General features: G+C 42.8%; 1 protein-coding gene across 31 annotated transcripts in view; it reads right to left on the reverse strand.

Moving 5' to 3' along the window:
- Positions 1 to 4070: 4070 nt before the first annotated feature.
- Positions 4071 to 18622, reverse strand: part of LOC131104498 (R3H domain-containing protein 1-like) — a 30042-nt gene continuing 15490 nt past the window's right edge. For 4 of the 31 annotated variants that reach the window (XM_058051748.1, XM_058051749.1, XM_058051747.1 and 1 more), the window contains 20 exons: positions 18473 to 18532; positions 18070 to 18210; positions 17766 to 17874; positions 17539 to 17634; positions 16778 to 16803; positions 16505 to 16558; positions 15765 to 15997; positions 14660 to 14929; positions 14393 to 14550; positions 14121 to 14237; positions 13124 to 13477; positions 12893 to 13025; positions 10889 to 11046; positions 10629 to 10765; positions 9397 to 9500; positions 7770 to 7954; positions 7242 to 7389; positions 5725 to 5822; positions 5551 to 5635; positions 4074 to 4932 (listed from right to left, as the gene is read on the reverse strand). In XM_058051748.1, coding sequence (XP_057907731.1) covers positions 4862 to 4932; positions 5551 to 5635; positions 5725 to 5822; positions 7242 to 7389; positions 7770 to 7954; positions 9397 to 9500; positions 10629 to 10765; positions 10889 to 11046; positions 12893 to 13025; positions 13124 to 13477; positions 14121 to 14237; positions 14393 to 14550; positions 14660 to 14929; positions 15765 to 15997; positions 16505 to 16558; positions 16778 to 16803; positions 17539 to 17634; positions 17766 to 17874; positions 18070 to 18210; positions 18473 to 18532 — 2737 coding nt within the window. In that variant the 3' untranslated portion in view covers positions 4074 to 4861. The other 27 variants (XM_058051745.1, XM_058051746.1, XM_058051742.1 and 24 more) reach the window with 27 other exon arrangements.

Consider the following 18622-nt stretch of genomic DNA (forward strand, 5'->3'; position numbering starts at 1 on the left):
ATCTCATCATCCATCCCTCCCTCATGTGTGCATATCTCTGCGAGCTGTGGGCGTAGACTTGGACTATGATGCTTTGCTGAAAATAAATCCTCAGCCTCCCACTCGTGTGCCAAACCAAGTCCAGATGGTTCACTTTTCACTTTCATGATCCTTCTGCTAAAAAAAAAAAACGATTCCCATTGTCCCCAAATTAGAGGCTTGGAAGTGGAAATGATTCATCAAAAAGTGTTTTTTGTTCTTATTTATGCTCCCCCTACAAGTGAAGTCATGGTGCAAGTGTTAACCTCGCATGTAAAGCCTGGGATAAAGCAACCTCTTCCTGAATGTAAACACTGAAATAATCTTCCCTTTGCGGGTGATAGTCATCAGTCCATCAGTGTAGTCGGAGACCAGTTAGGCTCCACTTTGATGCCACTGTGCAGGCGGCTGCTGGTAAACAGGTTGTTTTATCTTCCACATGCAAGCGAGGGCTTAAATTCAATGGGGAGTAAATCCAATGTTATGAGGCCAAGATTAAACCATCTGCGTGATTTGGCGGCTCCTCTCGCATTCACTTGCCAGGCTTAAAATATATGCAAGATTTTATGCTGCCGATACCGATCATCGATGAGTGAAATCGGCCGATACCAATACCACTTATATAGATTCATTCAACGGTAATCAACAAGATCATAGAAGCGCTTATGTACATCAGTAATTTATCTTTTCTGACCAGAGAAGCTATTCGACAATAGGCTGGATAAATATATTAATGCAAATGAATTACTATCAGAAAGTAAGTATGGATACAGAGCTAACATTTCTACCTCCATGCCACTGATCAAAATTACGGAGGAAATCACTAACGCTATAGATCATAGGAAGTGTGCAGCCGCAGTATTCATAGATCTGACAAAAGCCTTTGATACAATCAATCATGACATTCTAATAACTAAATTAGAAAAGTACGGAATAAGAGGATTAGTTCTGAACAGGGTCAAAAGCTACTTAGCTGACAGGAAGCAATACGTAAAGCTAGAAGAATACACATCTGCAAGTTCATGTATCACGTGCGGAGTTCCCCAGGGGTCAATACTGGGACCAAAACTGTTCAACTTGTACATCAATGATATCTCCAAAGTCACTAAAGACTTAAAGCTGGTATTATTTGCGGATGATACCACTGCTTTTTGTTCCGGAGGGAGTACAGATGAAATCATTAGAAAGGTCAGAGAAGAAATGGTCATATTAAAAAAATGGTTTGATGATAATAGATTGCCCTAAATAAATAATATTAATTAATAAAAAAATACAAATTAAATTAGGAAAGCAGGAAGTGAACAAATGTAACAGTTACTGATTGTAAAAGTACCAGATGGAGGGGTAGGATTTAATAAGCTTTGCTTTTTCCTACCACTTATCGCGGGGGGTGCTGGAGCCTATCCCAGCTGTCTTCGGGCGAGAGGCGGGGTACACCCTGGACTGGTTGCCAGCCAATCACAGGGCACATATAGACAAACAACCATTCACACTCACATTCATACCTATGGACAATTTGGAGTCGCCAATTAACCTAGCATGTTTTTGGAATGTGGGAGGAAACCGGAGTACCCGGAGAAAAAAAACCCAAAAAACGTTGAGAACATGCAAACTCTACACAGAGATGGCCGAGGGTGGAATTGAACTCAGGTCCTCAAGCTGTGAGGCTTACGTGCAAACCCGTACAGCTGATTTTACAATACATTTATATCTAATTGTATCGTACAAAGTGACCACAACGGTACATATGACTTTTATTTCCCCATTCCTGCCCAATAATAGTCCAATGTCACCACCAAACAGCAATCATTTATTATTGCGTGAAAATAAAACGGTGGCCAGGGATGACTCAGCGGCTCCTGGAACCCAACATAACGTTTGATGCGGGTCATTAGCGCGTCTACCTGCTGTGATGTGGTCAGTAATGGTGTCTTCCGGTCAGAATGACGTTGGTCATTCCATTCGGAATAATGATCCAAATATCCAAGATAAACCTCACCTCGGTTTGTGTTGCTGTGCTCGTTATGTGTGTGGTTGCAGTGTACAATGTATGTACATCTATGTACATCTAAATTGTAAATACACAGAGTAAACAGTCCCCGGCCTTCCAAAGCACATCCTCTAAATGGTTCCCATGGGTACCAATTACACGGTGTGAAATGGAAAGTGCTGCACCATGACAACACTTGCATAGTGCATATTGTGCTTAAAGATCTCCCATTGAATACAACACACCCTGGTTATTTATTATTACGCTCCAGCGGGAACGTCTATGCTATTTAAGTCTCTTTAAAAAGGATCATGTACACATACTAGCTTTAATGAACGCCACAAAGTTCTATTTAGAATTTACAAAACAATGCTTTCATGGTTTCAATGGTTAGCTAATAACTGCTTGGGTCGCACTTAGCAGCAACAACTGCAATTAAGCGTTTGTGATAACCTTTCCAAGGTCGTGCTACAGCATCTGACTAAGCCACTCCGAAGTCTTCATTTTGGTTTTCTTGTGTTTTTGGATCATTGTCCCGGTGCTGAACCCAAGTTGGTTTCAGCTTGACGTCACAAAAAATGGCCGGACATTCTCCTTCAGGATTTTTTTGGTAGACCATCACACTACCACCACCATATTTGACTGTTGGTAGGATGTTGTTTTTCTGAAATGTGCCGTTTTGGTCTTGGAACTTTTTTTGCCCAGCATATTTCATATGGTGGAGTCATGAACACTGACCCTAACTGAGGCAACTGTAGTTTTTTTTGGATGTTGTCGTGGGGTCTTTTGTGACCTTTTGGATGAGTCATCACTGCACTCTTGGGGTCATTTTGGTTAGCTGGCCACTCCTGGGAAGGTTCACCACTGTTCCTGTTTTTTGCCATTTGTGGATAATGGCTCTCTCTGTGGTTTGCTGGAGTTCAAAAGCTTTTGAAATGTTTTTTTCACCGATGAATAGCGCTCAATCTTAGTTCAGTTCAATTCACACTGTGCGTTCAGTGCCCGACAAAACGATGTCGCTCAATTGGCCTGGTAACACCTCGGGATCTAATGGGAGGAGCTGGACAAAGTAGTCGGGGAGAGGGACCCCTGCAACCCAACTTCAGATAAGCAGAAGAAGATGGATGGACATTTGGAACACAACGTGTTACAATGAAGTTGACATTTATACATCTAAATAAATACATTGAATAACACGCAAAAAAGTATAGAATAATCTGGCTTTATCATTTTAAACTATATTTTCCCCCCAAAGGTCAGATTTCTTCTTTTTTGCTGAGAATATTAGTTTTAGGAGCAGTTTTTTTCCTAATACATATTTTTAGCATGTATTGGAATTTTTGAATTTTATTTTGACACGTGAAACTGTTCATCCAACCTTGTAGTTACGCCTTCTGCCCACCGGGAGTCGCTGTTTCTTTTAAAATGACGATAAAGACTATGCTGACCTTTTCGTTCAATTTTCTGTTTTGGATCATTTGAGCTAATACATATGGAATAGAATGGAAGTTTTATCTTAACTTTCAACATATATCCAAATTAAACTTTATACATCCATTGCGGTAACTTTTTCTCAATGGTTTACCCAAACGTTTTAGTCACATACCCGTTCCGACCTTCCGACATTTGACCTGACGCCATGTACACCCCCCCCCCCACTCACATACACTTCAAAAACATAAACCTTATGTTCATTAACCTGAAATATTAAACATAATTCATTTATTTTATAATAATTCCGGTGAAAAATGTGTATTTAGCATAGTGACAACTTATTTATTGATGACACAGAACAAACAACTTACCTCTGACGACTTCCTGCTGTTGTGTCTGAGGCGTTCATGTGCACTCGTAATTTTGATTGTTAGGCGCTAATTGTTTTTCATTTTTAATGTAAAAAAACGCATTTTAATTTTTCAATGTGTTCTGAAAAAGTGAAAAAAAAAATCCAAATTAATGCCTATTTTCCTATTAAAAGCCTATTTGTTGGCCTGAATTTTGGCCTCATTTCAACAGAATTAGATTTTTCCTACTACAAAATGCTGGGGGGTGAAAAAAGGGTCAGTGTGTGTAGTGAAAACGTTTATTGATTTAAACAATCTCCAACACACAACTGTCATACACTCCTAAGTCACACCAGAAAATTCCAAGGAAACCGAAGCTAAGGAGAGAAACAAACCTGCTTGCATTTTTCATGTGCATACAAACATTTGAATGAAATTAAAACTGACAAAAATAGGGTGGACCTGGTTGAGTGCAACAAAACTAAATCCAGCTCACTCATCACTTCAGTGCAAATGCAACAGTCACGGTGAAAGTGACTTCAATTAGATACGAGATATATATATATACACACATATATACTCGGGGTTATTTATTGTATGGCCGCATTGCATAATCGCTGCTCCCGTTATGGGTGAAAACAGCTCCTGCTAGGACACCAAAAAGAGCCGTTTTCATGATTCTAATTTCAAATGGCTAATTTTCAAAATAAAAAAAAAAACAGGCGTTTCCACCTTGCAGGGAGCCGTTGGCCGGGTGGGGAAATGAAAGGATAAAAATAAAGTAAAACAAAAAAACATTCACTCCTCAAACGATGATACTGTTTGGGGACGTGAGGCGCTGAGGCAGTCCAGACTGAGGCAGCAGAGGTTGGGAGGTGCTTTCACAGGATGCTCCACTGATGCGCCAAGAATGTAGCAGCAAGGTACTTAGGTACGAGTTCTGCTGTGGTGAAGAATAGTGTCGAAGTGTGGGTGTGTGGGGGGGTGTGGCACAGGTAGAGAAGGTGTTGCACCACCAATGTTGACGTTGTGTCAGTTCACCCCGTTCGCAGACGTGTGCCGGGAGTTTTCACAAGTCCATCTCGCCCCCCCTGCCCGCTTCTGGAGGATCCATCACTTTCAAGATCTGACTGCTCACTGCTGACAAAACAGCCAAATAGACAGAAAATAAAACAACTGTCATGGCTGGGGAGGAATAAGCAGACGTGTACCAGGGGAGGCTTCAACAAACCGCTGCTGTCAGCATCAAACGTGTGAGATATCAAAATACTTGATTACGTATTCAAAAAATGCACAAATGACAAGTCGGGAAAAAAATATATATATATAAAAAATAAAGTGAGTGAATGTGGCGCCCAGTGGGCTGCCTCCTTGATTGTTTGAGCGAGATTGTTGACAAGCACACCTGCAAAAAGCAGAAAATGTGTCGGCGAGTGCAAAAAATATGACACGGTATTTAAAACCATCAGCACAAATTCATTCAGGCCCCCACGCGGGCGGCCGATTCTACCGCCAGGTGCAAAATCTGCCCTCCTTGTCGTTTATTCTGCTTACATCCACCTTTTCATCACGTAGACAGGCAGCAGGTCTCGACACAATTAAAAAAAAAATCACGGTTAATTTGATAAAGACACCCGATGAGGTGTATTTTTCTTTATTCAGCATAATTCCCTCCGAAGTGATATGGAATCATCAGCATCAACATACAATAACCGCTGTGTTAAATCAATTCAAGCCTCCCTCTGGACGTCATATTACCTGCTTCACCTACACTGTGTTCTGAAGGTAAAGACTTTCTGCTGGCCTTCCTTCCATGTCCGCTACGCCAAACCCCTATTGGAGCCTGAGGAGAGAGGCGGAGTCACGTCATGCTCAGAGTAAATAGCGGCACATTGTTCTGAAGGCTATTTGATAAGAGAACGTGTGTCTGACCTGATGTTTGGCCAAAATGTGTGCCGTGTGGATGAGCGGAGGTCGGATGGCGTGTTTGTACTGCAGAGGCTGACCCAGCAGGGAGTAGTGTGCTTCACCTACGTGTTCACAAACACTTTTATCAGTCACTTTTAGCACTTTTAAGCCATAAATATGGCCACAAGGTGGCAGAAGTGCATTTAATAAGCGCTGGGGCAGGGATCATGTGAATGGAAGAATCATACATGCCGGCAAGGAGGAAAGTGTGGGGAGTAAATCCAATGTTATGAGGCCAAGATTAAACCATCTGCATGATTTGGCGGCTCCTCTCGCATTCACTTGCCAGGCTTAAAATATATGCAAGAGTTTATGCTGCCGATACCGATCATCGATGAGTGAAATCGGCCGATACCAATGATGTCATGATGTGCTACAGTAAACCGCGGATATATCGGAAATTCGCTCACAACGGACAGATAAAAAAGAACCGATTTTTCTGTATTGCATTTCCAATAAAAATTCATTGCATATATCGGATTTTTTATAATGGATTTCGCCTATTTCGGACAAAATCTCCAGTCCCGTTCCAATGCATTTCCATTAAATTTCCCTTGCATATAACGGATGGCCGCATCGTGGCGCTCCAATTCGCCGAATCGTGACAGGCCGCTATACGACGTCATTTGCAGCGTTTGCAGCGTTGCCTGCGCGTCCAGGTACATTGGAAACATGTCAAGGAAGTGCCTTTTTATAACGGATAAAATCCGATTTACGCATATACCGGATATAAATCAGATATATGCGTAAAACGGACATTTTCCGGTATACGAATATAACGGATTTCACTTATATCGGACAAAACCAGTGGGAACAATTGAATCTGATATATCCGAGGTTTACTGTATATATATCACTATATTGACAGTTACTATGGTACCCATTATGTCATTATATGGTCATGTCACCTTGTACTTCGGTACATGACAAAAAAAATAAAAAATTATTACAAAATTAAAATATAAAAGTTAATAAAAATAAATAAATAAAAATTATATTAGGAAAGCAGGAAGTGAACAAATGTAACAGTTCCTGATTGTAAAAGTACCTGATGGAGGGGTAGGATTTAATAAGCTTTGCTTCTTCCTACTCCTCCTATACTCCTATCCCAGCTGTTTTCAGGCAAGAGGCGGGGTACACCTTGGACTGGTCGCCAGCCAATCACAGGGCACATATAGACAAACAACCATTTCTCTTCTGTAAAGAGTATTTTGAAAAGCGCTATACAAATAAAATGTATTATTATTCACACTCACATTCATACCTATGGACAATTTGGAGTCGCCAATTAAATATATCACTATATTGACAGTTACTATGGTACCCATTATGTCATTGTATGGTCATATCACCTTGTACTTCGGTACATGACCAAAAACAAAATAATTAAAAAATATTAAACAATATATCAAAATTAATAAAATAAATGAAAATTGTTGTGTTTTGAGTGAAGTTTTTGGTTAGCAAGAGTCCTCGCTGACCTTGTCCACTGGGGCAGAAGACTGTAGGGAGCTGCAGTTGGTGCTGGTGGGCCATGACCGGGATGGATGAGATGCCTGTTGGGAGACCCTTGACTGTGGGCGACTGGCCCGGTGAGGGAGTGAGTGCCGGGGACGAGGGCGGGCTGCTCTACACACAACACGTCGGTAGTGGGGTTGGGGGAAAATGAGGAGGAAAAACACAAACACTTTCATTCAAAAACAGATTCTTGTTTTTTTTTTTTACTCGATTATGCACAATGGTCTGTCCCTTCATGTAGCGCCGCCATACACATTAGCTGCTCTAATGTACCGTTGCAGCCGTCTGCTTTTGGGTTAAAATAGCTTTCTCTTAGAAGGCGCTAATGTTCTTCTAGCATCCTGGCCCATGTATTGTTAGGAGCTATTGACAGTGCTTTGGCAAAGTTCAGCTACTAATGCCGGTTGTGGTTGAAATAAATGTAACCATGAACCAGTTGGAAACATTCGCCTTCTGCTACCGATGCGGTAGCACTCATGCAGCGCTTGTACCTGTGTGTTGTCATAAGGGGGGGGCCGTTCAGTCGGTCGGTGGCTGCGCTGGTGCTCAAGGCCCAGGTGTTTGTAGCTGGGCTGCTTCTGCTGGCAGGGGGAAGGGGTGTGGGGCTGCTGGCAGGGGGGCGCTGCCATTTGCAGCATCACCATACCGCTGCCAGGGGGCGGGGGCAACAACCCTGCTGATGATAAATAAATAATAATAATAAAAAAAAAAGGCTTCTGCAGTCAAGATTATTTTTGCTCGGCTGGTAATCAGATTTCCTGTACAACGTTTAGCATTTTTTATCAACACCCCCCCCCATCACACAATCTCATTAATGCATCCAGGCTGAAGTGTGTTTGTTTGCGCAAATGTGTGTTTGCTCAAAAGCTCTTTTCCAGCAGTTTTGTTCACCTACACACGCCATCCGTGAAAACAGCCGCACTATTAGCCGCTCAGCAATTAGATTTTAAGTGCCTCCATTATAAAAGCACATCCGTAGGGGCGATAATTGAGTCCTTCACTTTTTCTTGATAAATCTTCTGTGATGATCTGGAAGATCCAATTACCTAATTACTTTGTGCTGCGTGAATGTGACTGGTGGGTCTTGAGGGGGGGGGTCGGTGGGGGCTCCATCTGCTCCCTTGACCTCAAAAAGATATCGTGTTACCAGGTACAAATCCCATTCTTAACGCCAATATTGATTCTGAAAATTCATCAGCTAATAATAGAAAAGGACAGTGAAGATTCCAGACTTAAGCTGTAGATTATTCCCATCCTTGGACCAGCCAATTAAAAGTGCTACTGGAGATACTGGTGGTGAGGATGGTGTGTGACCTTCAAATGACCTCATTACTGATGGGATAGGAATGATGGCTCCCATCCGTGCGCTCCTCAGCATTCATACAAATAAAAAAAAAAGGCCATGAGGGAGGAGACGGAACATAACCATAAGCATCGAGCAAACGGGTGTCAAACACAAGGCCCTGGGGCCAGATTCGGAAATAATGAATGTCGAAAAGGACACTTTTTATATTCCTACATATTCATACATCTTTTAGGGTTTTTTTGCATGACAGGAAAAAAGACTGCACAATAAAAGAGGTCTATGTTCAAGCAGTTGAAGCTATAAAAACGGCCACCAGGGGGCAGAAGTGTATTTGATAAGAGCTTGCCAAGGATTTTTTGCATGTATGAACACTGAACAGCAAGGAGGAAGTGAGAGAGCGTGGAGGAGGTTTCGCACACGAGACATTTTGACGCATGTACAAATAGTTTAGAGTTCATGGTGTTATATTTGTTAAAAAAAAGGTTAAAAACAACCCTTTTTTGTGTTGTTTATGTTGTGGTCATTTTCAAGTGTAATACATTTTTACAATCCGGCAAAGATTTCATTAACGGTGACTCGGTCATCGCTATGAAGAAAAATGTGAGCACAGTGAGTAAATCTCCAGAGCGACAAATATGAATACAATGAAACACTTTTTTTCCTTTGTGATGCATTAATGGCACTCAAGGTACTTTCAATATTCCACACATCAAACAGCATGTCTCAAATCTTTTTTGCTTCCAGCTGACATCTTTCAACGACTTTATTGGTGGTTTCTACAGGCAAATAAGATTTTTAGAGGGGAGGTGTACCTGTGTACTGCTGGCCTTGGTTCTGCTGGGCAACACAGGGGGGTGAGTTCTGAGGAAACTGGAGCTGCTCCATCATTGGGGAGGGGAGGAAACTTACGGTAGAACTGCAAAGGAGCATGCACACACACACACACACACACACACACGTAACATCAGCTTTATTATGTGAAGTTAAAATCTATATTCAGTATGTAACAGTGTTTAAGCCAATTAAACTATCCGTCTAACTCCGAGCAGATTTCATCAGAAAAAGTAGTCGAGGCAACCTGGCATCCATCTCCAGGAGTTCAGCGAGCTCAACATTACAGCTGGTGTGCTAAATTTGAAATTGAACATAAATCTCTTTGCAAAGCAGGCGCTCGGCTCCGTAAGCAGCCTGCCTTGGGGGGGACTCGTGTACAGCTGGCGCAATGTAGGCTGCAGGTGGACAGGCCGCCCCTCGTGGGAAAAGCAAGGAGAGTGGTTCCTATGCTAGCGCATAAATCATTTCAGCACACACCGTCCTGCTAAAAACAGCCTCATTTCACACCCGAGACAATGAGAACGTGACCTCCCCTGTGTGTGCGCCTCCGTCTCTCGCTGGTGACGACCGGGAACATGGCCGTGCGCACATCTGGGGTTTGTTGCGGATACTGTACCAGTGTGTGTAATGGTCCCAGAAGTGCTACACTCACCGATTTCCAGATTGATTGGGCCCGTGGAGGTGGAAACTAATTACGTGTTTTGCTTTGTGTGAACTAGATCTATCAATCTGTTATAATGAGTGAGAGCCCGGCGAGCCGCACTACTCCACAAGAGCACGGCGATGGGGAAAAAGTGCCAAAAGGCTTATTGGAAGGGGTCTCAACAGTAAAATGAAGACACTTAAAGCATTAAGGTGATGACATCATGAACACCTTTGCTCAAGAGGTGCTTTTGGGATTCACCCCATCAGACGTGTTATGTCTATAAATAAGAGACCACTTCACCGGCAAGGGCCAGAGTCACCTGCAAATAGGTTTCTGGGACACACCATAGAAGAATCCACTTGTTTTAAATGGATGAAAATAAACCAAGGAGAGTTGAATATCAGTCATTTGACTTAAGGGAATTTTGTCTGTTAAATGAGGAAATAAATTTGGGATTTCAATCTAAAATAATTTCCTTCCCCTCTGGATTTCTATGCATTAATAGGGCTGTTGTTTCGACAAGGAAGTGTGTGTGTGTGTGTGTATCAGTTTTTGGCTCGCTACCTCATGGTGGTGTGCTGGTTTGGAGGAGGGAGAAGACTGTAGCAGGGCTGCATGCTAGCAACTGCCACCGCGCCCTGTCCTGGCTGGCATGACACCAACATTGGCTGCTGGTGCGTCTGATGTGGCACGGACACCTGCTAGGAACCAATGAAAAAAGAGGTTTAAGTACATACAGCAACAACGCAAGACAGTCTGAAGTCAGTCACTCAACACTCTGGTTGTTTTGGAGTCTGACATGGAAAAAGAAATAGCAGAAATACCTGATAGGACTGCACTGGAGAGTACTGAACCATCATTCCTTGCATTTGACTGCCAATATTGCTTTGCTGGGCACCAGTGAGAGCGAAGTTCGGTGTTTGCTGTACACCGACTACGGTCTGGTAACTGGACACAGGGCTTGAAATCACAGGCTGGTGCACTGACAAAACAAAAACAGGAAAGTACCAAGGAAGTGTTAAGGATGAACTGCTTTGCTGGTAAAAAAAAAAAAAAAAAAAATCACACACAAGGACGGCGGCACATTAATAGAGGAACAACATAGGCGGAGACTGTGTGTAGTGAGTTGAGCTGTTATAGCAAAGCACGCTGGAGGCACTGGAGTAAATGAGAACGTCAATATATTTGATTTAGCCTGCAGTGGCCTGAAACAGCAACCTGAGTGACCAAACAGAAATGGGAAGAAAAACATCAATTTCATATTAGTGGTTAAAACACCCAAGCAATCAGACCAGCTGACCATTCTCCCAAATGGCGCAAAATGGTGGCACTCGCTCCTTGCCAGAGGAGGAGGAGGAGGAGGAGGGAGCACCTAAATGTCAAGGTGACAAGGCGAGACATTTGAAAATACAGTCCCCCGTGGCACACGTGAGGTGCTCCGAGCAACAAAGGGAGAGGACATCCTTTTGTGAAGGTGTCTTTGCAGTCTGCCACCCTGGGAGAAAAAGTACAATGAAACAATGGAAGCGCCCCACGAGGAGCGGCTATTTTTATCCGCCCATGTCTCCCCACTTTCCCACACAAACGGAGCATGAAATGACCGCAATATTAAATGCGCCAGATTTATTCCATTTCAGCAGGCAGCAGATGATTGTGCTTCTTCAGACGCAGATAATGGCCTACGGTCTCCTTGACGTTTTTGAGGGATGTCAGTTTGCAGCTGATGGATTAAATCCATCCACTAAACTGAGGTGAAGATTGATTTCTCCTTTACTTTTGTCCCACCAGTGGCAGCATGGCTGCAGGTGAAGACTGAGGGGCTGAAAAAGAGACCGGTTCACTGTGAGATTCATATAAGCCTCTCAGACAGCGTCCCGGCCCCGTATCCCGCCTCTCATCAGCGCTCTTCTTCACAAACAAAACTGGGATTCCCTTTTAAAAAGGCTGGGACAGGATGTAAAAACGTTTAACTTGTCGTACTTTCATCTTGTCCATGTGTTTGTTTTTTTTCCAAAAGACAGACAATACAGTTATAGTTCCCCGGGAAATTATTGATGTTTGGACTTTTGAAGGTCATTCTCATTTGTTAGCTGTCAACCTACCGATTCCGCCAGCACAGGGAACAGACTACTAACGAAGAAACACTGCAGCATGTATGGTATCGAGAGAGCGTGGGGTTGAACAAAAGGTCTTACAGGAAAACATGGAGGCAAGTAAAAGAGAAAAAGATACAGAATCTTCAAGTGGCCTGTCCTTCAGAGACATCTAAACTATAGGAAACAATTGGTTGTCCTTTTGAAAAGAACCATTGCCTGAGAATGGGGTCTCTCCCTTTTAAAATGAACATTTCAGAAGAAGTAAATACAAAGTATGCATGGCGCCCGAACCTTCAAGGAAGCCACTGTTGCTGCCAATGACATGCGGTGAGATTCAGGCATGGAGTCAAATTTACATATAGGGCCTCTTCAGAGTACTTCACCTTTTGACTTTACAGTCCCATCAGCTAGAATAAATAATGCCACACAAGTCATCATCTTTTGGGAAATATTTTGGCAACACGCTAAGAAACACGTATGCCTCGTCTCTGTATTTGATCTGAAAATGCAAAAATTCTGCAATTTTACTTACTGCAATATTATGACTGGAAACATACAGAATATACATTCAACACCAACCAGTGGACACATTAATTCATTTATTTTATGTCATGATTATTAGTTTGTTTTTTTTTTTGTAATGCTTTTTGGCTTTTTTCAGAACCTGCAAACCTTCATGATAGCTTTCTTCCCCCCCCAAATGTGAAGGACAACCTACAGTTGTTATTATACCTTGCTGCTGTGGCAGGTTTTGGCTGTGAGGGCCGTTGTAGGCCAGAGGGTTTACAGGCGGACGGTAGTTCTGCTGTTGCTGCTGGTTGGAACACTGAGGGTGGTGTGTTGAGGAGCAGTAGCATGTGGGCATCTGTAAGAAGCAGCAAACCCACATTCAAATGAAATAAAAATAAAACAAACAAAAGGATGAATCATTTTGAATTGACTTGTGCACAGTTACTGAAATACCTGCTGGATTGGTTGATGGATGTAGGTGTGTTGCTGGAGCACACTCGTGTGTTGCTGGCTCAGACTGGACGCGGGGAAAGCAGCATGACCTGGCATGCTGCTGGGATACGCATGGTTAGGACCTGGAGTTGGAAGTGGCACAGGCTGGCCTTGGAGCATTCCAGGGTGCCCCCCTGAGGACCCTGCTACCATGTAGTTGGCAACCTGCTGTGAGGGTGCTCCCTGCAGTACCACCGGGGCAGAGTGGTGATACAGAGCTGCATAGTGGCGGGCATCAGCAGCTGGCGCGCCACTGTTGTTGGCCGACTGCTGCGCCAGTGTCACACGACTAAATTGGGTGTTGAGGGAGTCAGGCTGGAAAAGAGAGAGGACTTAACACTGCTGTGCACATCCTCGGTAATAAACACGTGTTATTATAGACAGGGTCATTAAATCCAGCATTAACACCAGCCCAAGGTCAACCGCGCTCATAACAAGGATCAACACAGGGTTACCACTTATTAAAATACTGTTATAAAATTTACGAGTTTTTAAGGTAAGGTTACGGAGCCTGTTAGATAAAGTGCAGAGTTTAAATGTGACCTGGATATATGGAGACTAGTATAGACAAAAGTGAACTATTTATCACTATTGCATGCCAGCTCTGGTCATTTCTGACATGTTGTTGGAAAAGCGTTTTTAGTCATGGATTATTCAAAACTAACATCTGGCGCTGAATTAAATATTAATGGATATATTTACAGGCATAATTAGCCACAGTGGCCACAGAGTTAACCGAAACCAGGTCACAAATGAGGCCATCAGTCCCTGCTGGATTTATTTTCCACCAACATACATCAAAGGTGATTAAACATGTTCAAGGTGACATAATTAAAACCATCACAAAAAAAATTTAGAGCAAAATGAGTATTTTTGCAGCTACATTAAACTTAATAGAAAACAAGATTGACATTTAATCAACAGAGGTGAAGAATAAATTGGGAAATGAATAATGTACCACAGTGTACTGTTGGTTAGGACAGACAGGCAGGAACTGAGGAGGAGGAGGAAGATGGTAAGAGACCGCTGGATTATGGACGGCTTCAGAGGACGGCTGGAATGGAGGACAAGTCGGCTAAGGAGGCAAATTAGGAGGAAAGAAGTGGAGACACTTTTAATGAATAAGGCAAAAGCTCAGACTAAAATCAATTCGATGTTATTAAGGTTAGAAAAAGCTAGGAATGAGTGTGGTCATCTTTATTTCAACCAAAATTTGGTGGACCCACTGACCTGAGAGTGGAGTTGATTGGCTTGCTGTTGCTGGCTTGCAGCAGAGGTCAGCTGATGTGGCGACACCTTGCCCTGATGTGGGCCCCTGCCGGCAGGGGGTGCAGCACTGGCCGCACCATAAGCTATGCCACTGCTGCTGGGATGAATGAAAGTCTTGCCTGTCATAAGAAATTCAAAAGGAAAAAAAATGAACGGGTCACAAATCAAATCAACCTACTTATGTCAACTTGCACCAAATTGGTAGAACGTTTAAAAAGATGTAGGTACCCGTGTGTGGATTCACCAGAACGCTGCCAGGTGGTATCCCTGAGGCCTCCAATGACAACACATAATAATTTGTTGCGTCAGTAGAAGGTGTTGGCTTTAACGGGGCCCTCCTGATCATGCTGGAGAGTGTTGAGCCTTTAGTATCTGCAGCTGGGTAGATTAAAGGTGCTCCTGGGATTTTGGGCCGTGAAGAGGCTGGCACGGTGAAAGGCCGGTGGGGACGGGACAGCGAACTTGAAGAAGAACCGACGCTACTGCATGATTCTGATCCTGGAGTGACAAAAACACACGACAAAGAGTGAAATGTGTTCTCCTGAAAGATACCTTAATGTTTTTTTCTTTCCCAAGCAGCAGCATGCAATGACAATGAGCTGGGTGCTTCCGCTGTCTCTAATCGACGGGGATGCTAAGAGTAGATGGTGATAATTAAGAAGCGGAACAAATTCACAGTCTAATAACACGGCATCGCTTGCATTCTACGCTCTTGGGGGAACTGTTGACGGAGGAATTGGTAGCTCTGCACCATCTGTGGTTGATGTGTCCCTGTATAATTACAAAATAAGCAACACAGAAAAAAGCCACGGGTATTTTAAGTGGAGGAAGAAAGAGGTTTCAAGTTGGAACATTGCTTTTTCTTAAAACATTCTTTTATATGAAGACTGGTATAATATGGTTTTATAATATATTTAATATAACAGCTAATATCCCCTGGATTTAAAATAAGGCAAAGATTCATTAATTATCTTTTTTAATTATCTCCCTGCTAGCATTTATTTAACTGCTGTACTGTATATACACTATATTCCTTTCAGCTTCGACAATTGTCGAGTAATATGGGAGGCCCAAGACTTTTGCGATAATGTCAGGGCAGCTGTGGGAATAACACATGGAAATGCTAGTACAAGATGCTAATAATTGTTTTTTATTTTCTATAATATATGTTTTTTTCTCCCAGTCAAACACAGGGTTTTCTCTTTCTTGTCATCAAGCCAAGGTTGAGCAACTGGATAACAAATGCTTTTCTTTCGAGGCTGATGTCATTTCTTTGGTTGATTGTTTTCAACTGAATAAGGTAAAACACTGGAGTGCGCCTCTTCTCTCTTGCCTGTTTTGGAAAGCCTCCCAGTGCTCTTGCTGCTGGCGCTGCTGTCCCCTCGCACCAAGCTGCAGGAGATGCCGCTGAAGCTGCTGGCCTTGGTGATGGCAGGTCGGGGGGCCAGGCGGTTGGAGCTGTCCGAGCTGTCAGTGCTGCTCCATGGTCGAGGCTCGCTGTGTCGCGGCAGCATCTCTGTCTCTGAGCTGCTTTGCCAGCTGGCACCCGATCGTCCGGCCTGTGACCTGGTTAGGGTAAAAGTCACAGTGTCAGACACCATCAAGCATCCTGGACTCACAGAGCATTTTAAATATGGAAGGCTTATTTCATTAAGACGATGTCTTCATGTAGAGACGCGTATAAGAATTAGTCTCGATTCAAGTTGTGAACACTATTATGTCACGCTTAGACAAATAGGGACACGTATGCTCAGCACAGATGTGGGATCCAATGTCCAAATGATGTAATTATTTTTACAAATAACTACTCCCTCACTTCTATTGGTAATAATTTTAACTTTATCAATTGAAGGAAAGTCTAAAGTATATTGTTTCATTATCTAATTGGACATGATTTAGTCTGGGCAGATTTACATGAGCAAGCCTGTACTAAAAATCCTATTTAATCAGAAGCATTACTGAACAGCAATAACACATTCTTAGATCAACAATCCTGCCCCTGAGCGAGGTGACTCAAGGATTTTTTGGTCTCTGAAAGTTGCAGGCGGCGACTTGTAATGCGTCAGACCTCACCTGAACATTTGCCGCCTCTGCTGGGTGCGCATGCATGCGTCTTCATCCTGAGAGCTGAGAGGAAGGAGGACGGGAGGTATTAAGAGGCAGAACGCTGACAAAGGTGCATAGTCAGACCAACTGCTGCTTTGACAGAAAAAGGCAATTAAGCATGCTAAAAATAAAAGACACTATCAGAAGAGTTGCGCTGACATGGTAAATGATTGTCATAACTGTGAAAATGATTCTGTTAAGATTCAATGAACAAAGACCCGAGTACATTTGACAACTTACCTTCTATCCAGTATGAAGTGATCAGCCTGTCAGAGAAAATAGAATTAATCAGATGATTTAAAGGACATGTGTCCGTTTAACAAGAAACAAAAATGCTGTGTTTTTTAATTGACTATAATAGTCTATTATAACTAGGATGCTCCGATCTATCGGCCAGCTATCGGTATCGTCCCATTCATTGGATGAGATGACCAGCCTTTCCCAGCGGTGGAAGACACCGGGTTCGTAGAGGGTTCTCCCACATACCTGGAGGTCCTGCTCAAGCTTAAAAAAGGGTGTGTCATCCAGTACATTTTTGTCTAAATTAAGAATAGATTTTATGGTTCTTATGATAGGAATTCTGGATCCCATGAAAAAAAAAATCACATTGCATAATTACTTATTTTTTGGGCCCCCCGGGGCACTCAAAGGACCTTGGAATTGTCCTCACTTTTCTCCTTTATACAACACCCACTGGCCAATAGCACTCTCAATAAATAAATTAAAACATGTATAATTAATCCAAGTGATCTGTATCGGCCGATTTCAGTCCTAGGAGAGCATCCCTAATAATAACGTAATCATAATCAGCTAGTTAATGTCACAATAAATTCATATGTAGTCATTGGTTCTAAGTCATAAAAAATATTTCCACGTCGTAGTAATGCCATCAATAAATTCTTAATCTAGCAGTGTAAATTGGCTGAATTTGCACAAGAATAGATAACAGATTTGTGCAGCATGGCCCCCTCCCCCACTCCGCCCACACAAGGAGCTCTCACATCATGTGCAAATATCCTTTCTCTGGCTCGTTGGTACTCCTCTTCCCTCTCCTCCATCGATTTGCTTTTCTTGTCTGCTTTCAAACGCATCCGAATCTGGCAAGGACACACACTCACACACATCATTTTTAGCAGCTATACTGGGGACACCAGATTGTCCCGCTCGTACTGACATGTCAAAAATGAAAGTGACAGCTGGGTGGTGGTGGTGGGGTGGGGACACCTACCGTGCTGTCGTCGCGATCAAAGCTGGAGTTGTCTCGTTTGAGAATGTAGCGTTTCTGGAAATCGTCTGCCCTGTCATCCTTGATGTGCTCGGAGAATTTCTGATCGGGTCTGTCGGTGGGGAATTTTGAACAGTTTAGGAGGCAAGCTTCGTTTCAGGCTGATACTGACAGCAACATATGTTAATCAACATCAGTGGAAAGAAAGCCAAACATATAGTATCTGGAGTGACTGCAATGGTTTAGTATTATTGCAATAAATCAAACCACAACACACATTACATCCTAATTGAAGTGAGATGCTCACATTCTTGTGCTGGTAGTTTTGTTGATGACAACAGACTTTCCGGTGAGGTCCACGTTGTGGTCCATCCCGAAGTAGGCGGCCACTCTGTGTAACAGCATCCTGTGATAGGACGTCATAGGCGGGAATGTTCTTTTTTGGCTTCTAAATGGAGACACAGGGGGAACAGGTCAAATGTAGCAATGAACTATGTAGGTCAAATACCAATCTGCGTACAGACAATAAAGAGGGAGTTTTCATAATCCAAAACTCCTCCGTATTATGTGGAATGAACCGCAGATATTCAGAAAATAAAAAGTTCCTTTGTTGTTGTAGCTCTTGAAAGATCAGTCTTGTGTTTCTGCTGGTGCCAAAAATGTGATTGGTCTAGAAACTGGTCATGAAACAAACAAATAATAGAACCTACTCGTTATTGCCGATGAAGTCCAAGATGTCCTGTTCAAGCTTCAGCAGCATAATTCGGTCCCTAGGCAAATAATACAAAGGAAGCATTATTCAGACATATGGCCATCTACATTTGTACACTCGCTTATCGTCTCCTCAAAGCTAACTTTTA

This window comes from Doryrhamphus excisus, chromosome 16, assembly GCF_030265055.1.
Source record: "Doryrhamphus excisus isolate RoL2022-K1 chromosome 16, RoL_Dexc_1.0, whole genome shotgun sequence".
Classification (NCBI taxonomy): Eukaryota; Metazoa; Chordata; class Actinopteri; order Syngnathiformes; family Syngnathidae; genus Doryrhamphus; species Doryrhamphus excisus.